General features: G+C 40.6%; 1 protein-coding gene across 2 annotated transcripts in view; it reads left to right on the forward strand.

Annotated features, from left to right (window-relative positions):
* tle2b (TLE family member 2, transcriptional corepressor b) overlaps positions 1–20532 on the forward strand; it is a 126172-nt gene that overhangs the window by 34729 nt on the left and 70911 nt on the right. For both annotated transcript variants that reach the window (XM_050054705.1, XM_050054707.1), the window contains exon 4: positions 19381–19425. In XM_050054705.1, the coding sequence (XP_049910662.1) occupies positions 19381–19425 (45 nt within the window). The remainder of the gene's footprint in view (positions 1–19380; positions 19426–20532) is intronic.

A 20532-nucleotide genomic window follows, 5' to 3' on the forward strand; every position in this document is an offset into this window, starting at 1 on the left:
TTGTTGCTTCATGATAACTGTCCTTAATGAGTTTTCTTTGCTAAAAAGACTTTAACCCTGCGGCAGAAGGTGTTGCAGTTTATGAGCAGCATATGAATTTAAGTTGCTAGTTTAACATTCATATTATGACTTGATATTTCAAAATAAACTCTAGTCTTCTTAATTATCTTGTTTTAACATTCCAACTTCAGAGAGAATCATTTTTCACAGGTTGAAAAATTAACTAAACATGGTTTCAAAAGAACAGCAGTAATTCTCAGATATTTTGTTTATTGTGTTATATAGATATAATATAATATATTGCTTTTATTTTGATATTACATCATGAATTTAATTGAAAAATTATCATGTTTTGATTCAAATTTAGTGTGAATATTTTCTCTTGCAGCGTGTATCAGGGTCGTATCATGGCCTCAGTGTTTTGTCTCATGCCTGCCATGCGGTCATTTGTTGGAACATAGTGAGCATGTGTGTTTGTGGTGTCTGTGCATATGTGTGTGTGCGTCGTCCGTTCAGTACAGCCCCTCAGGCAGAGATGAAGTGTGTGTGTGTGTGTATGTGTGTGTGGATTAATGCGGTGCTCTCAGCCTCTTACTCCGCTCCCAGCTCATCTGTCTGATTCAGGCTGACACACTGTGTTCTCTTCAGCAACATTACAGTCACAGACTGCTTGAGAAAAGGGGGGGAGGGAGGGGTAAGAGGAAAGAAAAAAAAGGGAGAGAATAGAAGTAATAAGGGAAGTGAAGAGAGAGATGGGGACAGAGATAGAGAGAGGCAAAAAGAATGAGCATAACAGACAGAGATGAAAGAGAAATATGAGGGAGAGAGGGGGCACAAGGGCATCCGCAGAGACGGCAGAAAAAAGTAAACAGAACAAGGACACTGAAAGAGGGAGAAAAGAAAGGGAGAAGAAACAGCAAAGACAAAAAGGGTGCACTCTTGTATATGAGTAGAGCAAAGGAGATGGAGGAGGGCTCGAGTAGAAAGAGAAGATGAAGACAAAAGCCAAGAATGGGAGAAGACTGATGTAAGTTAGCAGGAAGGAAGAGGGCAGAATCCGAACAGGGATTGCTCCTCGCTAAGCTAACGTTGCTCTGCCATCCGTGGGAGTTGGCCAGGGGATTTAAGCGGGGCCAGATGTAAGGAAGGATTGAGTCTGTTTTAAGAGTCTTAAACCTGTCTGAACTGTCTGGAGCAGGAGCAGCAAACAGGACGGGAGCGCTCATAAAGACGGACCGGGTCTCCCTCGCGGTATACACTGTATACACATGTGCTTATAGATATAAACCCCCTCAGATTCAAGGTCAGCTCTCTCTCTGGTTGTTGTTCCGGCTCTCCCTCTGATGAAACTGGCTGCAAGAGAGGCTGCAGCGAGGCTGAATGTCTGCCGTGACTGATTTAGTCGTCACCCGCTGACAGGACACAATGGAGAAGTCAGAGCCTGCTAACCTAACCTCTGATGTGGGTTAGCGCAGCGTGCTAATAAATGTTTTAACATCAGTGGTATGTGTGTGAGAGCGTGTGTGTGTGTGTGTGAGTGTGTGTGTGGGCGGGCAGATGAAAGAGACAAGCTCACCCGAGAGACACCGATGAACAATGCTTTTGTGAAGGCTTTTACACACATCCACACCCACACGCTCACATACACAAATAATACATGCAGGAGTAAAGGCAAGCTGCTCGCACACACACGTAAGCAGCACACACACAAACATACACACACTCGTACTGTATGAATACAAGCACACTGCAAAGCCACACATGCTCGAGTATAGATTTACACACACACACACACACACAAATGTCCCATTTAGATAAATCACCTTGGATTAGACCCACTTCCTAAAGCTCATTTTTAAAGTCTGCCAGCGTTCTTCGCAGAATGCATAGAAGAGATAGAGAGAGGGAGAGAGAGTCTGGCACCGTCGTCTGACACTCTCTCAACACCACGGGGGTGGAGGGAGGGAGGGGGTAACGAAAGAGCAAACACTCCCTGAAGAATGAAAGAGTGGAAAGAGGAGGGAAACACGAGAGTGAGAGAAGAAAGAAACAGAAGGAGACCGAGAGGAAGAGCAACGGCTCATTGAGAGAAACGCAGGAATGCTTTTTGTCTGCCTTGCCCTGACGATGACAGCGCTGTGTGTATGTTATTAGCGGCAGATAGACGTTCGATATGGGGCATGTTCAGAAGAGTGGAACGCTACAGTGCGATGAGATAAACAAGAATTACACTGCAACCTCATTTATCTAAAGTAACCCGCCTGCTGAACTGACATAACGAGCCAAAAAGCAGGCAAAAAATGGAGAGAGATGAAAAAAGGCAGTAAGTGAGACGTAGACGCCGCTGCACATCTGTGCTTTTTTTAAATTCCGGACAAAGTTTACGTTAGAAATTGAAAACCGTTTATTCCCCTCAATTACATAGAGGCTTTTCTTCCAAATGGAGTTGCACATTTAAGTCTGTCAAAGTTTTAAAAAGTACACAAACGCTTTTTAGATGTTGCTGTAAACTGTTCTACACAATGATGTTTCTGGTTTTAGGAACATAAAGTGTCGAAGCTCACAGGCAAGTGTTTATAGGTGCCTTTTTATGGAAGAATTCAAATGCTAACTGGAACTCAACCTTAAAAACATATTCCATTACAGATTGCCCTTAAATGTAATTTGTAATTATTACACCCAGAGTGGAAATTTAACTTTTTCCCTCTGTTGTCATACACATGTAACCGGTGGACTCTAGTGTTGTCTGCATTGTGTTGATATGAAGAGGCCCAGACAGTGGGTATCTTTGGAGGTGACCTCTGTTTATTCCTGACAACTGACGGCAAGAGGTAAAAACAAAATCCTCCATCAATTATGATCACATAACTCGAGCCCCTGTCCCATGGAGTAAAACAGCAAAAGGGTGGGAAAAGGCAGGAGACGCCCCTTTATAGGTGGGGTACTTAACATTTGACTTTGTTACACATATTACTGCTGTATAATGGATGCTGTTGCAGACACACAGGCCCAAAATACACACACATGCACAAACAGGACCTATACATGTATTAACTGTAGAGAGCTGCCCATGGACAGGCTCCCCAGGCAGTTGGGGGTTCAGTGCTTTGCTCAAGGGCACCTCGGCAGTGCCCAGTAGGTGAACTGGCACCTCTCCAGCTACCAGTCCACGCTCCTTTTGGTCCGGATGGGGACTTGAGCCAGCGACCCTCTGGTTCCCAACCCACGTTCCATTAGATCACTCAAACTAAGTAGCGTACTCTAAATGCTTTGGATTACTTTTGTATTACTTCAAATTGGTCTTACTGAGTTTATTTTTATTTCTCTGCCCAACAGTGTCCTGGCTTTGCATCTCCTCTGCCATTGTCGTGTGGCAGGTGCACTGCACATGCTTTTTTTAATCCGTTAATGGGAAATGCGCCTCGTACACCGTATCCAGCGTGTTGTGTAGGCAAGTCCTCATTTCAACTTCATGACTGAGTCGTTTCTCTTCCATTGTGAGCAACAGGAATAAATAGAAACAGAGCATCTGACAAAAGTTCAGTTCAAAACACTGCAGGCAAGTTGGAAAATTCCAATAAAAAACTATGCAGTCATGCTCACTTGAGTTGCATTCAGTCAGGACACTTGTTAGAGCAAATAAGACAAAACAAATAAAGAACCCCTTCATGTAATCTGTTTTTAAAGACTAACTGTATTCAGAATACCACAAATTTAAACTGTAACTCTGCTCTCTGTTTGTACATACCAGCTCCTGTAGCAGCTTTTTTTTTCTCTGCTCCTACCAGTGGTGGCTGCTGCTCTTTCAAGGAGGGGAAGCTCATTTTCGGCCTACATCATAAAATGTGTCCGTTTATTTATACGTAAATTCTACCCTCTGGGGCTGCTGCACAAGGCTAGTGTGACCGCCTGTGAGTGCTTTGGGACGGTGGAGGGGCTCACAGCATCACCCGCTGCTCGTTGGGGACAGTAACTGCAGAGCGACAGAAATCAGAGTCTCCAAACACGAGTACAGTCTTCAATAACACCAGAAAAAGATGCTAGATTTGTCGCTAGTCGTTTTTAACAAATAAAAAGTCACTAAGGGGATTGGAAAAGTCTCCAGATCAACTCGGAACAATGGAATGAAACTTGAAAAATGCTCCGGTGGTGATTCATATTTCAAGATCCCTGATTCGCTCATTTCGCTGTCAATCAAAAAGGGATTCAGCCTCAGACAGATCATCCAATCATCATGCAGAAGCCCAGCGTCCAGGCCAGCCGAGGCCAGCCCACTGCCCCATAGACCCCCAGAGACGCTGAGCGTCCGATGGGCGGGACAAAACCGAGCATTTATCCAATGACTGTCTAGTTTCGCTGCAGTGGAACAACCCACTCTATGCTTCCCCATTGAAGTCTTTGGACGCTGAGCTTCCACTGTTTAATGCACTGTGACGCTACGGGAATGAATGAGAAGAAAGTCGCGTCAGTGACCTGTGATAAGTAGCTGATTCTGAACAAAAGTTGAACGCGTTCTAGCGCATATTTAGTCAATGAAATGTAAACACAACAGTACATATTTGACCACTTATTTTTTGACATTTTACGGGAAGCTGAGCTTCCCTTGCAGTCTTAGAGCAATCGCCACTGGCTCCTACGGCAGCTTGACTCCTCTCCTCATCATTGATGCAAAGAGAACTCTGTTGCTTTTGCTCTGTCTCATGTGTGACGAAGAATGGATGAGGAGTTGAGGTCGAGAAGTATCCCAAGCTAAACGACAACTTAGTTACTTGCATTTCGTTACTTCCCAAACATTCATATATCATAATATATAGATGGTTATGTCATGAATACATGAATACAATATATAAAGAGCAAAATTACCTTTTGACCACACCATGTTATTTATGTGGGGATATTTACTCAGGCATTAACAAGATGCAGTTGCCATCTAACATACAGTTCAACAGATAATGTACCTGTGTTGATGTAGGTTTGTCAATATGGTTAAAATCTCTTGCAGTTTTTCTGGCTTTGAATTATGATTTTCAACAGATTTTGGTAAAACAATGACACAATTTAATATCATCACAGTCCACTTAAAGTAATCAAACCAAATACTGAATTAGGCAGATGTTTTTAGCACCCGGGTGTCTGTAGCCAACATTGCTATTTGCACTCAGGGTGTTAATAGCCATTGTGGCTTTTTACACCTGGGTGTAAGGATTCCTTAGTGACCTTGTAACGTCAGAAAAATCACATTAACATGAATGGGTCTGTTTAGCTATTCTGCTGTACTTTATGCACTCAGTGTGCATTCAGCAGCTTTATACATAAGCTAAGTCTAAAAATAAAAAGCCTATATTGACTCCTGCGTGAAAGTCCTGTGCCTGACCCATTCGTCCATAATGTCTTACTCCCTCGATTGTGTCGCTCTTTATACGTCACTTGACTTTACAGTGGTACATTTGTGACTTTTTTCTTGTACATTTACCACTTGAATCTCAGAGAATATTTAAGATTGCCTTGTATATGTCGATGTGGCATATACTAGCCAATCACAGCATGCAATAGGATCCATTATGACGCGTCGTAGGGACTGATGTTAATAGCTGAATAGCTGCAGTGTGACTGTTCTCACCAAGGTGCAAATAGACACAGTTTTGGCCTTGTGTGCACATTACTGGCTGGTTAATGATATTTTCAGCACCTCCGGCTCTGGCTCTCTGTCAGTTGTAGTTTAAACATGCTAAAAGTTCTAGATTACAGCTTCAGTTCTAACCATAGTTTAGTCATTTTGTGGATAGACGATGATGTTTTCAACTTAATGCAGCTGTGGCCACAAAACACAACAATGTCCACGTCATGATATAATGAGATATTTTCATTAAATGCACTCAACAAATGTCACATGGCATATGGGTTTATTCTAATCCACAGGCAGAGTGGATTACTTTGTAGATATGTGTTCATGCTGATAGTCTACTTTAAAAAAAGAAATAGGGAACAGACAAAACACAGAGTAAATTACTTTCTCACTGTTCTCATTATAAGGTAGCTGAAAGATTTTGTAGTATCCGTTGTCTGGTGTGATTGCACATCTTGTAAGAAATTATTCTCATTTTTTTTTTACATCAAATTCTTCACATTTCAGTTGAAAGAAAAAAGGTAGTTTAATATAAATATCCACAGTACACACACACACACCTCTCTTTCCCTGCTCGCTGGGTGGGCAGTGCTGGGTGTTCTTGGTAAGCGACGTCAGCCAGTTGGCTTAGTGCCCCTCTGCCAGGCTTAACACAGACACACACACACACGCACGCACACACACACACACACACACAACCCACATAGACAAGAGATCTTACACAGAGTGCTGAATGAGAACGCAGTGACACAACAGAGGGATTATATAAAGCAGAACGGCGGGCGCGCGGGGTGGGGGGGGGGTGTAATTGGAGGTTGGGGGGGGCGGGCAGTTAAGAGAGGATGAACCTATTAAAAAACTGACTACAACAGACAAAACACATACTGTACCACTGCAATTTCAACTGCGCACACAGTGCTGTTATTACTATGCTGCAGTCTAGACCACAGTCATAGTGCAGCTGTTACTACAGCCTACCGTGGAGCAGGCACCTGTTACTCCTGTACACACGTCTCAATGACACACACACAATACAATATTACAGTGTAAACTATGATGTTTTCAGTCAAGTCAGTGGAGTGTGCTTGAACATGCTTGGGGTCATGTGTGAATGGGAGCGTCGATACTCAGGGAAATCTGAGATTTGCAGATTTCCCACCTCAAGACGCCAGCAAGGCTGTGTTGTGAATAAAAGCAGTTGCACTACAAGGACAAGCACGTCAAGGATTATGTCTGTCCTTTAATATGCTTTTACATAGAGCAGGGCTGAATAATATGCAACAGAAATTATGTTGCGATATTTTGACAGGTATTGCAATCACATTATGAGTCACAGTTTTAGTGGGAAAGGTAATGTTTGCATTTTATTTTCACTGAAAAAAAAAAATATATAAAAATGATGATGATGTGCTTTTTGCTGGTGTCCGTACAAACCAAGCATGTTCTTTGGCATCTGGGATATGATTTGTACACTGGGACATCTCTGTAGCACCAATATTTATATGTTGTTGCACATGTTACCTTTGCATATTGCACTTTGCATATTTTCCTCATATTTTGTTTCAGTTAAAGTGAACTCAAACACTTGATACAACATTATGTAATCTTGTCATATCTTTTATTCTTTCCTGTTACTGTGGTCTTGATGTTGTAGCTGTACTGTTGTTATTATTGTTGCAGTGACTTGATGTTGTGTTGTCTTGCTATTGTTATTGCTGAAGCCGTTGTGTCATAAATATGTTCTATTTTGTAATTGTGTTTTTTATATAATAGTAACTTTTAGCAGAGAAACTATTCTCTGTTTCCTGCCCAGGGACTACAGATGACAATTAGTGTATAGCTAACTCTGGTTCAGCTTAATATTAGCAGTTTAATAAATAAAATGAATAAAAACTCTGCAGCCCTAACATCGAGCAAACAAAGCAATCATGAGACTGGGCTGATGACATATTTGAATCTGCAACTTTTTTTTTTTACAGTTAAGCATTTACACCAATGCTTAAGCAGGTTATTTGTAACCAACAAGCAAAAATAAATACACGAAATAAATACATTATAAGAGGATGAGCACATAATAAAAACAGTCCTAGCCCAACATGTTCCTGAAAATAATAAGTGACGTCTTGTGCCGCGTACACATACGCCTTGTGCCACTGTTTTCTTCTTCTAGTGAGTTTTATGGAGGTCAACATCCATAAGAGTTGCATTACCACCATCTGTTAGATCAGTGGTTTCCAACTGGTGGGTTGCGGTCCAAAAGTGGGTTGTGGGTCCATCCTGTGACTCACAAACTTATCAAGTTTCTAAAAAACACTTTATTTTGAGAGCTTTCATTTTGAAGTGCCATTTTCTGTTGTTGAGTGAGTGACTAACGGACAGCTACTTGACAGCAACAGCAAAGTAGCTCAATGACATGACCAAATGCAAGTATGACACTGAATATATTTAACTGCGTGGACCTTGAACTAATGACTAAGGAGAAATCTGGACCCTGTGGTGGAAACCACTGTGCTAGATTGTCCCCTAACCCCTTCTATTCTGGCTTTGCCATGGCATGTGTGAAAAGGCACAAAACAGAAACCTTCCTGAATGTAGTGCATGTGTAAATAGTTAGGGTTATCCCTGTAATTTAACAGGACCTACGTGAGAAAGAAGCTTTACTGTAATTGAAACAGACACTGTGGATTTAAATGTAATTTATCACTCACCAGTTATCACCGTGTGCATTGAACATCACTGGTTACTGTTTCTATTCTTCACTCACACATTCACAGACTACAAAGCACCGTTGTTACAACACTACGGTCCAGACTAGACTCCCATAGAGCATTGTCACTGGAGTGCTGTACAGAATGCACAAATAGTACAATAGTCACTTCACTGCTGTCTAGCCTACACCCACAGGACAACTGTTAAAACCACATATCAGTCACTTAGTCTTCTTTCAAAGGAAATCCTGACACGACCAGTTAATTGTGGAAATGAATTGGTTTTACCGCTAAAACAATTTTTCTGTTACTGTAACTGAGTGACCCTCGTGGCTCTTCTTGTCACCTGTTGGTGTTTAAAATCCTGAGACTGTAACGCTGCTCTCCGTCTGAGAATCACTGTTTTTCTCATCGAATGACTCAGATTAAGTCCTGGCAAATGAACGACCTTCTAAACTGTTATGAGCTGCCCTAAAGGTGACACCGCTCTCTATCTGACCTCACGGCAAGGAAGCGAGCAAAGAGGAAATGATCCTGCAGGGACCAATAAACTGTCACAATTTAATATTGTTATCAGCAATCGTGCTGCAGCTTTCTAGTGGCAGTACAAGCAGGGGCATTAGTACATGACGCTGTGAATGACCTGCCTCTGCTTCGATTATGACTTTGCAAGTTTTTACTTGTAAATGTGGGAAGCTAATTCATGACTTTTGTGGTCATGTCTTGGAAAGGACTGGGTAAATATCTTCAAACAAAATGTAATTAAAGTCTCAAATGTAAAAGCGCTCATTATGCAGTGACCCGTATGACAGTTATATTATTAAGTATTTTTTAACTGATATTTTTGCATCTATAACAAGCATTTTATTGGTGGCAGTGAGACTAAGTTTTAAACTACAGAGAACCTAAAGGAAATCAAAGCTCCAGCTCACACCAGGATACTCAGGTTCACACTTACTTTATCAACATCTTACATTTGAAAAAAGGAGTGAACTACACATTTTACACCTTCCTAATTGCTGTCAGGTGTGCCTCTTTTAGCTGCTCTGCACTGACTTCCTTTTACATTTATAATTGATTTTGTCTTGACTTTCATTTAAGGGATGCCTAAAAGGTACAGTCTTCAGCACGCTTCATTTAAATGTCCAGATTTGTTTACTTACATTGGTTGAGTACTTGCTTGAAGGTCCAGGTTGGTTTATTGATGAATGAATGAGTACGTGGGGTGAATGTGTGTGTGTGTGTGTGTGTGTGTGTGGGTGTGAGTGCACTCTATCAACAAACAAAAAAGAAATGTATGCATGCATGCATCAAAAATAGTGCTTATCAAGGTATTCTATCCCACAAAAAACGTTGCTCAAGTATCAATGAATGAAAAATAACGTGAAGCAAAAGGCTCTATACACACATCATTTATGAGCGCTTGTAGCGGTTGAAAAACAATTTCTCTTCTCAGCGTCCACAGGTCTCACACACCTGTGCCTATTTCTATTAATGAGAGACGTGTGGCGATTACGTCATCAACTGAACTCAAAAACAAAAATGCGACGCCTTGTAGTTCTTATACAACCCCCCCCCCCCCCCTCCCCAAACAAAATGGCTCCCACAGATTTTAAGGTCCTTCTCCTTGTATACAAAGCCCTAAATGGGCTGGGACCGAGCTACAGTGCTAACTCCCTTGTTAACTATTTGACTCCAAGAGCACTGTGATCATCTGCTGCTGGTTTATTGGAGGTTCCCAGAAACAGCCAGAAGAAGATCATGGATGCAGCCTTTGTCAGTTACGCCCCAAAGATATGGAACACACTACCTATAGATATCACGGAAGCTAGCTCGCTAAATTTTTTTTAAAAGAAAGCTAAAGACATATCTATTCACTTTACCCTTTAACTAGCTCTGACTTCCTGATACAGGTCTGAAACTGCTTCCTTTTATGCTTTATGCTTCGGCAGCTCTTTTAAAATACTGTATTTTACTTGATTTTATGAGTTATAGTTTTACAACTCTATGATTTTATGAATGAGTTCTGATTTGTGTTCATTGTGTCTATTTTCATGTGAAGCATTCGGTGCGTATCCTGCCCTCATTGTAAAACACTTTGTGCTGCATTTCTTGTATGAAAGGTGCTATATAAATAAAGCTTATTATTGGTTTGAATCCTGCTGGGGTCGACGTCAGCAAAGGCATGCGGTGGCATGAGGTTCCCACCGCCGAATCAAACGGGATCAGATTAATCTGGGCCAAGTCCTCAACGAGGGCGTGTCTCAAGCCTGTCGTAGACAGGAGGTTCTAGACGTAAAAGCAGATTCACATGCTGATTTGCAAAGATTCTAGCAGGCGCACTACAAAATGTAAACAATAAAGCCGATCAAAACCATAATTCCACTGCATAAAATTAATTTGAATGTCCTCCAGAGACCCAAACTTTTGTTTGGTATGCATTTTGAATTTCTCCTAGCTATTTGGGATCAGTAGGACCTGATAAGTTTAAAAAAAACCTAACATTGTCAATGATAATTAAAGTCCTGGTGACCTTAAATGAGACGATAATGAAATCCCAATGTCTTCAAATGAGTACTTTCTAATTAACAGTGTCTTAGCATGTTACGGTTGCTAAAATTGGCTAACTTTGTTGCCATATCAATCTACAAACATTATTATTATTATTAGTAATCATAAATAAACAACCATAAAATGTGATCAGGGTTTTGACCTTATCCACTTTTATGTCAGGATCAGCTGCAGACCGACTTGGCAGAGATGGTTGGCGTCAAGGGCGATTCTAGGATCAGAGGTTTAGGGGTGCTGAGCACCCAGAGAGCTGCCCGGCCAGACAAGATAAATTTCACTGTTTTGTACATTTTAACTCAATTTCATTCCCACATTTGTGAAAGAAAAGCACAACACTTTTTTGGAAAGTCTGTGACTAAACCATCAAATCTGATAAAGGTTATTTAAATGCTGAGCCACAGCAAAAGAGGAATCGATTGGAATCATAAAAGAAACATATTGTAACCCTAATTTCTGGGGGAGGATAACTCATTTTGATACAGCAGCTCCTCAACATTAACATGTAACATGTAACACATTAACAGTAATTGACTTTTTCAATGTTTGTCTCTTTTTCCTTCTTGTCTGTATTATATAATACAAATACATAAATAAAAATACACTTCAAAAAAGAAAAGTGCTTGAAATCTACAAAATAATAATAATATATGCACACAATAGGAGTTATAATGTTAATGGGCATCCAGTCAGTTAGCTAGTCAGTAGCACCTTGGCTTTAATATTAACACATGCACATGACACAACAGCTAGCTTCTCTCATTCCAGTTCAAACAGAGGACAGTGGTACTGAACACCTGTAACGTACTAGCTAGGAAAAACGTCAGCTAACTCCTACCTAACAACATCAACAGTGACCTACGATTAAATGCAGCAAAAATGAGGACTGGTAATGATAATAATGTGTTGGTATTGAGTGGTAGGAGTTAAGAAATGTGCCACATATCCTGGTTTAAGCCAGGTACTTACACCACTACTGCATATCACCCACTCTGGAAGGCAGTGCATTGCTCTGTGCAGATAGAGAGCTCAGAGCCCGAGTCAGGGAAAGGTGGGAGGGATGGGTTGGATCAAACCATTTTTGAGACAACAGGTCTAAGTTAAGCAGAATCAAGAGTAAGGTGCAGTAAACCCAAAATGTGATATCCTCATATGAGGACATAGAGGATATAAATGTTACATTTAATAAATTATTGAAATACACTTAATTTCAGTACAGCAGAAAAGGAGTTAACCCAAACTGCCGTAAATATAAAGTGCAAAACACATATATATTTTCATAAGATATCAAAAACTCTGAGAAAACACAGAGAAATGAGAAATGTATATGGAGGACAAAGCATACTTTACAAAATACAAAATATATCCTGATACATACACCAGAAGGAGATGAATATTATTTACAAAGTAGATTAGTAGTAGAGTAGTCTTAATAAGGGAAGGGAGGGAAAGGGTTAAGTGAAGGTTTACCTACTTTATATATTTTGTTGTATTGCATTTAATAAGCCCCATATATGTTTTAATCTGTGAAATAAAAAGTGACTCTAGTTGTCAGATAAATGTGCTGAAATACAAAGTACCATATTTCCCTCAGAAATGAGGCAATGCTCAAGTAAGTTACCAGAAGTATCAGAAAATTAGCACCTGAGTAAATGCACTTAGTAACATTCCACAGCTGCCAGCCGGACATACTTTGAAAAACATTTGTGTGTAATATCTCAACAGTTTGCAGCTTTTGTCTTGCCGTTTGCCTTGGATCTTCACCAACCCGAGAGATAGCTGAACAAAATGACCATGGAATGTACTGACATGAATCAGATATTTAATTAAGTAAACCCAACACCTTTCCATTCAGCCCTCTCACTCTCAGAAATGCTCAGCCGCAGCATCAAGGCTCCTTAACATTTACTGCTGCTAACCCAAACCCATTTGCTTTCCCTCTGGCTGTACAGAGCAGCGTTCCCATCATACCTTTATTGCATTCCTTTCCGTAATGTCGTGCCGGTTATATACAGTCAGCCGCTTCATTTTAGTCCAGAGTGGAGAGCTCTTTCTGAGGACAGCTGCTGAAGTGAGCTATGTAGTTACTTGCAAGGTTGTATTCAAAAACTAGGGCCATGGTTGTTGCACTCAGCTGTTGGTGTAGTGGGAGAGAAAAAAAGGCGAGATATTAAATGAAAAGAGGATGTTGGAGAGGAGAGAGTGGAAAAGAGAAATGGAGAGTAATGGCAGAGAGGTGGAGAGGCTGATGGGAGAGATGGGGGGGGAGAATTAATAAGGAGAGACAGACAGGAATTGAGTTAAAAAGATGGGGAGGGCTGAGGTGAGGTGTAATGATGGAGAGGTGACGAGAGAGGCTGATGAGAGATGGAGGGAGAGAGGCAGAGAAGGAGGGAGAACAAAGAGATATGTCACATATCTTTCATGTTGAGAGGGCTGGAGGAGATAGGCAGACATGGAAACACAAAGAGCTAGCTTAAGTATGTTTGTGTGTGTGTGTGCGTGCTGTGAAGCATGCATGCGTGTGCTGACAGTGGTGTGTATACTTGTGTGAAATATGTGTGCATTTTTACATGTGAAAGAGATTCCAAGCAGTGAATACATCCCGTGTGCAAAACATTTTTTATGTGTATCAGTCCATCTGTGAGAGAAACGGAAAGAAAGAAGAGTATAATACACAGCGGAGGTGAACTCAACGGGGGGAGAGAAAGGAGAAAATATAGATACAGCACTCGACAAGGACGAGAGAGACAAATATACAAAGTGAGCGAGCGAGCCAAGTAGAAAATGGCAATAGAGAGAGAACATAAAGGAGAAAGATGATTGATAGAAATGACTAAGAGGAGAAAGAATGAGAGAGTAGAAAAGAGACGGAGTGTAATGGACAGAGACAGAAATGATACAGCAGATAGATAAAACAAGGGGAGATAAAAGAGAGGGGGAGAGAGTAATGGGGTTAGGAGAGAAAAGAGGGAGAGAAGGTAAAAAAAAGAAAGAAAAGGGTAATTGGCAAGAAAGACAGAAAAGGTGTTGACAGGGGAGAGAGGGGGAGAATGCACATGAGGAGGAAGGTGACAAAAGAGAGACAGGACAAGAAGGACACCACAAAGTGAGATAGATAGATAGATAGATAGATAGATAGATAGATAGATAGATAGATAGACACCTCTCCTGCTACACTGCAGTCTGTATGAAGACAAATGAGTTCCTCAGAATAAATGACAAAACACATTGTGGCTTATTACCTGCAAGTCCATTTTAACATTTTCTGATCTCTTCTGATTTCTGAAGCCTCCACTGACATACTGACATGACAACTTTTTCTTTTTTTCTAAATAGTGCTGTACCAAATGTTTTTTTTTTAACATTTAAAGCTTTTACACACTATGCTACATTACGCTTATGACACAAAAAAAATATAAGAAATGTTCAAACAATATTTGAATATAGTGGTTCATCTGATTCAATTCTATTTTATTTTATTTTATTTTATGTTATTGTACTTTATTTTATTTTATTCTATTTAATTTAATTTTACTTTACTTTATTTAATTTAATTTAATTTATTTTATCTTATATTATTTTACTTTATTTTACTTGACATTATTTTACTTAATTATATCTTGTTTTATTTTATTTTATCTTATTTTATATTACTTCATTTTACTTTATTTTACTTAACTTAGTTTTATTTTATTTTATTTATTTTATTCTATTTAATTTAATTTAATTTCACTTTACATTACTTTACTTTATTTTGCTTTATTTTATTTAATTTTATTTATTGTATTTTATTTGATCTTATTTTATTTTATCGTATTTTACTTAATTGTATTTTATTTTATTTTTTTTATTCATCAAATATCACAGTTTGCCTCAGAGGGCCAAGCAACATACAAAAAAGGGGAAGAAACCCCAGGAAGAGCAACTACTGTAAGTAGGGATCACCCAAATATGGTCACTTCTGGCTCCAGAAAGCCAATGGGTGATGTCACAGTACATTCCTAATTTCTTTTAGTATATGATTCTACAAATATTGTAATACAAATACTTTTAGTGTAGTCTAATCTTTATCTGCAACTGTGCGGAAATACCGGGTTTAAATGAAATGCATAGACATTATGAAAAAAATAAAAATACTGCTGATACTGATGTTGATTCAGAAATTAATGTGAATCTTATGAATGAAGCTTTGAACTGTTTGGTGCAGCCCTAAAAAACAACTTCTTTGAGGTAAGGGAAAGATCGCAGTCATGGTTTAAACATGACTGCCATTGAAGCAACAGTATATGTCAGAGCATGTCACAGCCTCGGGGGAAACCAGCAAAACAACACATGACACTGTCATGAACCCCCTTAAAATATGCCTCCTCTTTTTGTTGAATAGGGTGGTAACCATTTGTTTTCTTTTTTAAAATCAGAATTATTACATACATAGTGTAAACCTTATGTGATCTGGCAGTGCTGCACTTAATTATGCTCATATCAATAAAGCACATTTGAATTTAGATAGAGAGGTATGGAAGAGGATCGAGACAGACAAAGATAGCAAGTGAGTAAAATGAGACAGGAAATAGAGAGACAGACTGAAATGGAGAGCGAAAGAACATCTGACAGCTAGAGAAAGAAGGAGGGGAATAACTAGAGGGAGACAGAAGGAAGGGTGATGGGAAAAAGGGACTGACGGCCTCGGAGAGATAGAGATAGGAGCGAGAGGGAGGGACTGAATGAGGTGAGGAATAAATGAAGAGGGAGAAGAGAGCGATAGAGTGAAAATGAGCAAAAGAAGCCAGAGAGGAAAGAGAGAGAGAGGAGAGGGAGAGAGTGGTGTCTCGCTCTCATCAGTCAGCGCGTTGCTCATCCGGTGGCAGAGGCTGCCTTTGTCACCATGACGGATCCTCGCTGTCTGCATGCCGCTCGCCACCACACCATTACAGCACATTACTGATGTACACACACACGGAAACACACACAGAGGAGAGAGAACAACACATTTAACAAGCACACACACACACACATGCAGAGGTGTAGCACAAGGTATTTAGCAAACACACACACACAGGTATGTTTAGTGTGCTGGTGTCAAATATACAAACGCACAGGAACACACACAGACATTTAGATAGGAGCCTGACATGTTTGGCACAGATATGTTGCACTATTGATCATATGTTCATGAAATGTTATTTGGATTAGGATGGCTGTATCATTATTAATTAGTCTGCTGATTATTTTTATCAATTGATTAATGAGTTGGTAAAAATAAATAGCAGAAAATAGTAAATGAATGCCCAGCACAGTTTCCTAAAGCCAACACTGACTTATTTAAATTGCATTTTTTGTCTGACTGCCTGCTCAGAATCCAAATATATTTATTATAAATACCCTAGGAGACAGAATATTGGGCAAATATTCACATTTGAGAAGCTGGAACCTTTTGGCATTTTGCTCTAAAGCATTGTTTCATAGCCCTCTCTAGTTAAAAGGCTTCAAGCCTTTTTCACTTCCCACATATATTTCCTTTGTTGCACCTTTAACCACACCCAGCAGTGATGTCACAGTGGTACTCAAGGTCAGTTAAAGTAGTTTTTTTTCAGGAGATATTAAGTTAAACTTTAAATATGACTCATTATTGAAATTGCAGATGAGGTAGGTGGAGCTGGCAGAGTTGTCGACAAACATAAGGTACTTTCTATTATATTCTTTGCTTTCCTTGTTCGCATCTCCTCCTCGCATCTTAGCTATTGGATGCGAGGAAGAGATGTGAGGTCCAAGCTGCCAGTTAAGAAATCCTTGGTTCCATAATGTTCTGTTCCTGAACGGGAGTCTGGGGACATTTGTCTTTCGTTTTGTAATAGAAATGGGCGGGGATATCCAGACTACGTGATGGCGTTGCCATAGGTACGGCACGCTGTAAATCCTTAATTTCTCCAATGTTGTGGACGTTGCAGCTCTGCAATATAGCTGAATCAAATGAAATCATATCCATTTTAATCTCTTCTTGCGATGCACTTAACACTTCCTTTTCTGTTGTACTACGGACAACAATTTGGGGAACAGCAATTCCGGTGTAGGCGGGTGTAAGGCAAAGCTAATCAGCCGTTGGTCGAGGAAGTACAGAAGTACACGGATTTGGATCCAATCACATCACTGTCGCTGGGAGCCAGCGCTAATTCTATTACAACTTTCCTATGGGAATGTTCACAGACGACTGAGTCAGTGTAAGAGACTAGGACATAACATGCTAACTCCCTACTCTTCCCACTCCCAAGGAATTCCAGTTACACATTATTTTAAACAACAAAGCAGTTTATTTGGCTTTAGAGGTGAGCGGTGCCCAAAACAACAAAATACACTAATGGACCCTAAACTTACCTAGCAAAAACAAATGTGAAACAAAAGACAATTTTCTAACCTAAACTCCTACCATTCAAAACAAGAGCCCTCCTTGCCCTCGCAAACGAAGAGGCCATTAACCGTGAAATGACAGGGATGGTGAAGAACGGGCCGACTTATGCGAGAATCGCTGAAGGACTGACCAGCCACGGCTTCCCTCCCACGTCACTGTTTACGTCACACGCTGAGCTACACGTTTTGTTACTTGCTCACGGCCCCCATTGCCCCGAAAAGGCACATTCTGTATAAACAAAAGTAGGCAGGCGGCATTTTGCTGCACTCCCCAATTTTGTTTTTATACTGCCAATGCTGAACGAAGACTGATTGGTCTTTCCTACAAATTTGCGAAGTTCCTATCTAAAAAGGGCTACACTCAACCACATGCACACTCTGGGCGGAGGAGAGAGAACATCTGACAGATCACTGCAGACTAATACAAGCACATGAATACCAAAAAATAATGACCTGGGTCACAACACATTGTGCCAGTCATAAGCAACTACAGTTACAGGTGCAACATTTATACATGATGCGACTTGATAAAAGACTTCTATGTAAGAATACATCTTTGTTTCCTCACTCTAAGCTCCTCCAGAAGCATCCTCTCTACTTGTCTCCTTGAGGTCCATTTAAGGGACGATGGTGGAGGGGGAATGATTTGCGGGTCATGGGAGGAGAAAGGATGTGAGGAGGCATATGTTAGTATAATGAAAAGCCCCTATGATGTGTCCCAAGTCAAGGGAAGCGATGTTGCTGCTACTTATTTTTGCTTTGCTGATTAACAGGTCGTCTTTAGCTGTGGGCCAGGCTCACTAGACAGAGGACAGAGGAGGCAGAATCAATTGACCTTTCAAATGGTGGATTATATTGTTAAAGCAGTGGTTCCCAACTGGTGTCAAACGTGTTAAGTTTGTTAGACACTTTATTTTTAAGTACAGTGAATTTCCGATCCAGAGCTTTTTATTTGAGGTGCCATTTCCTGCTGTAGAGAGAGTGACGAAGGGACAGCTGCTTGACGGAGACAGCAAACTAGCTCGACGACATGGCCAAACACAAGTATGATGCTAAAGGTATTAAACTGTGTGGACCTTGAACTAATGACTAAGGAGAAATCTGGACCAGTTGGGAAACACTGTCTTAAAGCGTATATGCAATACAGTACAGACTGAGTCACTGGTTACTGTACTAATAACTCTTGGTCACGGTGGCTGTAATTACAACCCGTTCTTGCACTGTAGACTTGAAAAAGTATGAAGCCATCCCTCAGGAATGTGGCCACTCTATACAGACTGCATTAACACCTGGCTGAATGTGAGCCGGGCCACCTCCAGATGTGGAGCGGCCCGTGCTAATACAGTCGTAGACTCAAGCTGTACAGGTTATCTCCACTTTACTCTGCCTCTGATTGGCTTATCCTGATGTTCTTATCCTGACCCCGACCTCACTCCTCATGCCTAAACCTAACCAGTCCAACCCACGATGGCTACGAGTACTCAGAACCAAACAGAGGGAGAGTAGAGCAGGTCATGTCTACACCATTGTAGGAAAGAAAAAATGACATACTGTACACACACACTGATCAGTCACACACTGTGGCCTTAGCAAGCATTCATATCTCACGTCTCATTACTGTACTCTGATGGTCACTGGACATACTGTAGGTCTTCACAGGCACACTGACACATACATACACATAAACACAGAGGCAGGGACTACAACATGCAGCACACACACACACACACACACACACACAGTCATGCTCATTTGGCAGCTACACACAGACAAAAACCTGCTGAGACAGTGATCGCACATAACTCACACAGAGACATAAATACCTCATTATCTATACACAGACACACACAAACTCGTTCTTACTACACACACACACACTCACACACACTCTCTCTCGTCGTTCTTTTCACTCTCTCTTTTCTCGCTTTCATTAAAACCACACTGACAAACAGCAGCATATGCAGCAACACTGAGCAACAGATGTTCAATGGGAGATATTGTGTAACTGAATGTTAATGTGCGCTGTGTATAAAATGCTAACGAAGCTCTGTCATCTGTTTGTCTCCACAGTACTACGAAATGTCCTACGGTCTCAACATTGAGATGCACAAACAGGTAGGAAAGACTGTACTCAGTATTTTTTGTTTGTTTTTTCTTCTCACTGCTGGTGTACTTGGAGGCTGTGTGTGTGTGTGTGTGTGTGTGTGTGTGTGTGTGTGTGTGTGTTACCTTCTGTGAAGAAGTTGCATTTCTTGAGTAGGCGTGAGGAGGTGAATGTGTTATTTTACTCACACAAACACTGTATTGCCAGGATGTCATTTTGTGTGGGTGGGTTTTTACTATCTTGATCCTGTTCTCATTTATTTATATTTTGTATTTACACAAAATGACCTCCATAAATATAAATGCCATGGCCAAATTTTTAGAAACACCTTAAATGCAAAGAATAGCTTCAAAATGCACCATAGCATTTGGTCGACACACAAAAACAACTACACTCTTATTTTAACAGAAGGGCTTTAAAGGAACAGTGTGCAAGATTTAGGGGGAGATACTGGCATCAAGCGGTGAGGATTACAGATTGCAACCAGCTGAAACTTCTCCCAGTTAGGATTCCTTCAGTGTTCATTGTTCAGGAGGTTTTTAGCAGGAGCTGAATTATCTGTAGAGGTCTCTGTCTATCCAGAACAAATGGACCAGGTGATTTAAACAAGTAAAAACACTGAATAAAGCCGTTTAATCAGAAATCAGTGTTTCTCCAATGCCATTGGGCTTGTCGCAGACAGGCCGCTAGCCCAGCATCTGCTAATGTGTGCTCACCTCATTTCTGATCCAGACGTTCAGGAGGTTTTTACCCTGAGCTGAATTATCCGCAGAGGTCTCCTCCAATCCAAAACCTGTGGATTTAAGCCAAAAAAAAAAAAAGTGAATAAAGCAGTTTCAAGTTATAAATCAGTGTTTCTCTGATGTTGTTCAGTATGTTTGATTCACACCTGCTAATGCGTGCTCACGTTATTTCTTAACTTATAACTCAAGATCCAGATGTGCAGGAGGTTTTTACCAGGAGCCAAATTATCCGCAGAGGTCTCCTCCTCTCCAAAACAAACGGACCCAGTGATTAAAACCCGTAAAACACAGAATAAAGCAGTTTAACATAACAAATCAGAGGTTTTCCTGTGCCACTGGGCTTGTCGCAGACAGGCTGCTAGCCCAGCACTTGCT

This window comes from Epinephelus moara, chromosome 10 (genome assembly GCF_006386435.1).
Source record: "Epinephelus moara isolate mb chromosome 10, YSFRI_EMoa_1.0, whole genome shotgun sequence".
NCBI classification, from domain to species: domain Eukaryota; kingdom Metazoa; phylum Chordata; class Actinopteri; order Perciformes; family Serranidae; genus Epinephelus; species Epinephelus moara.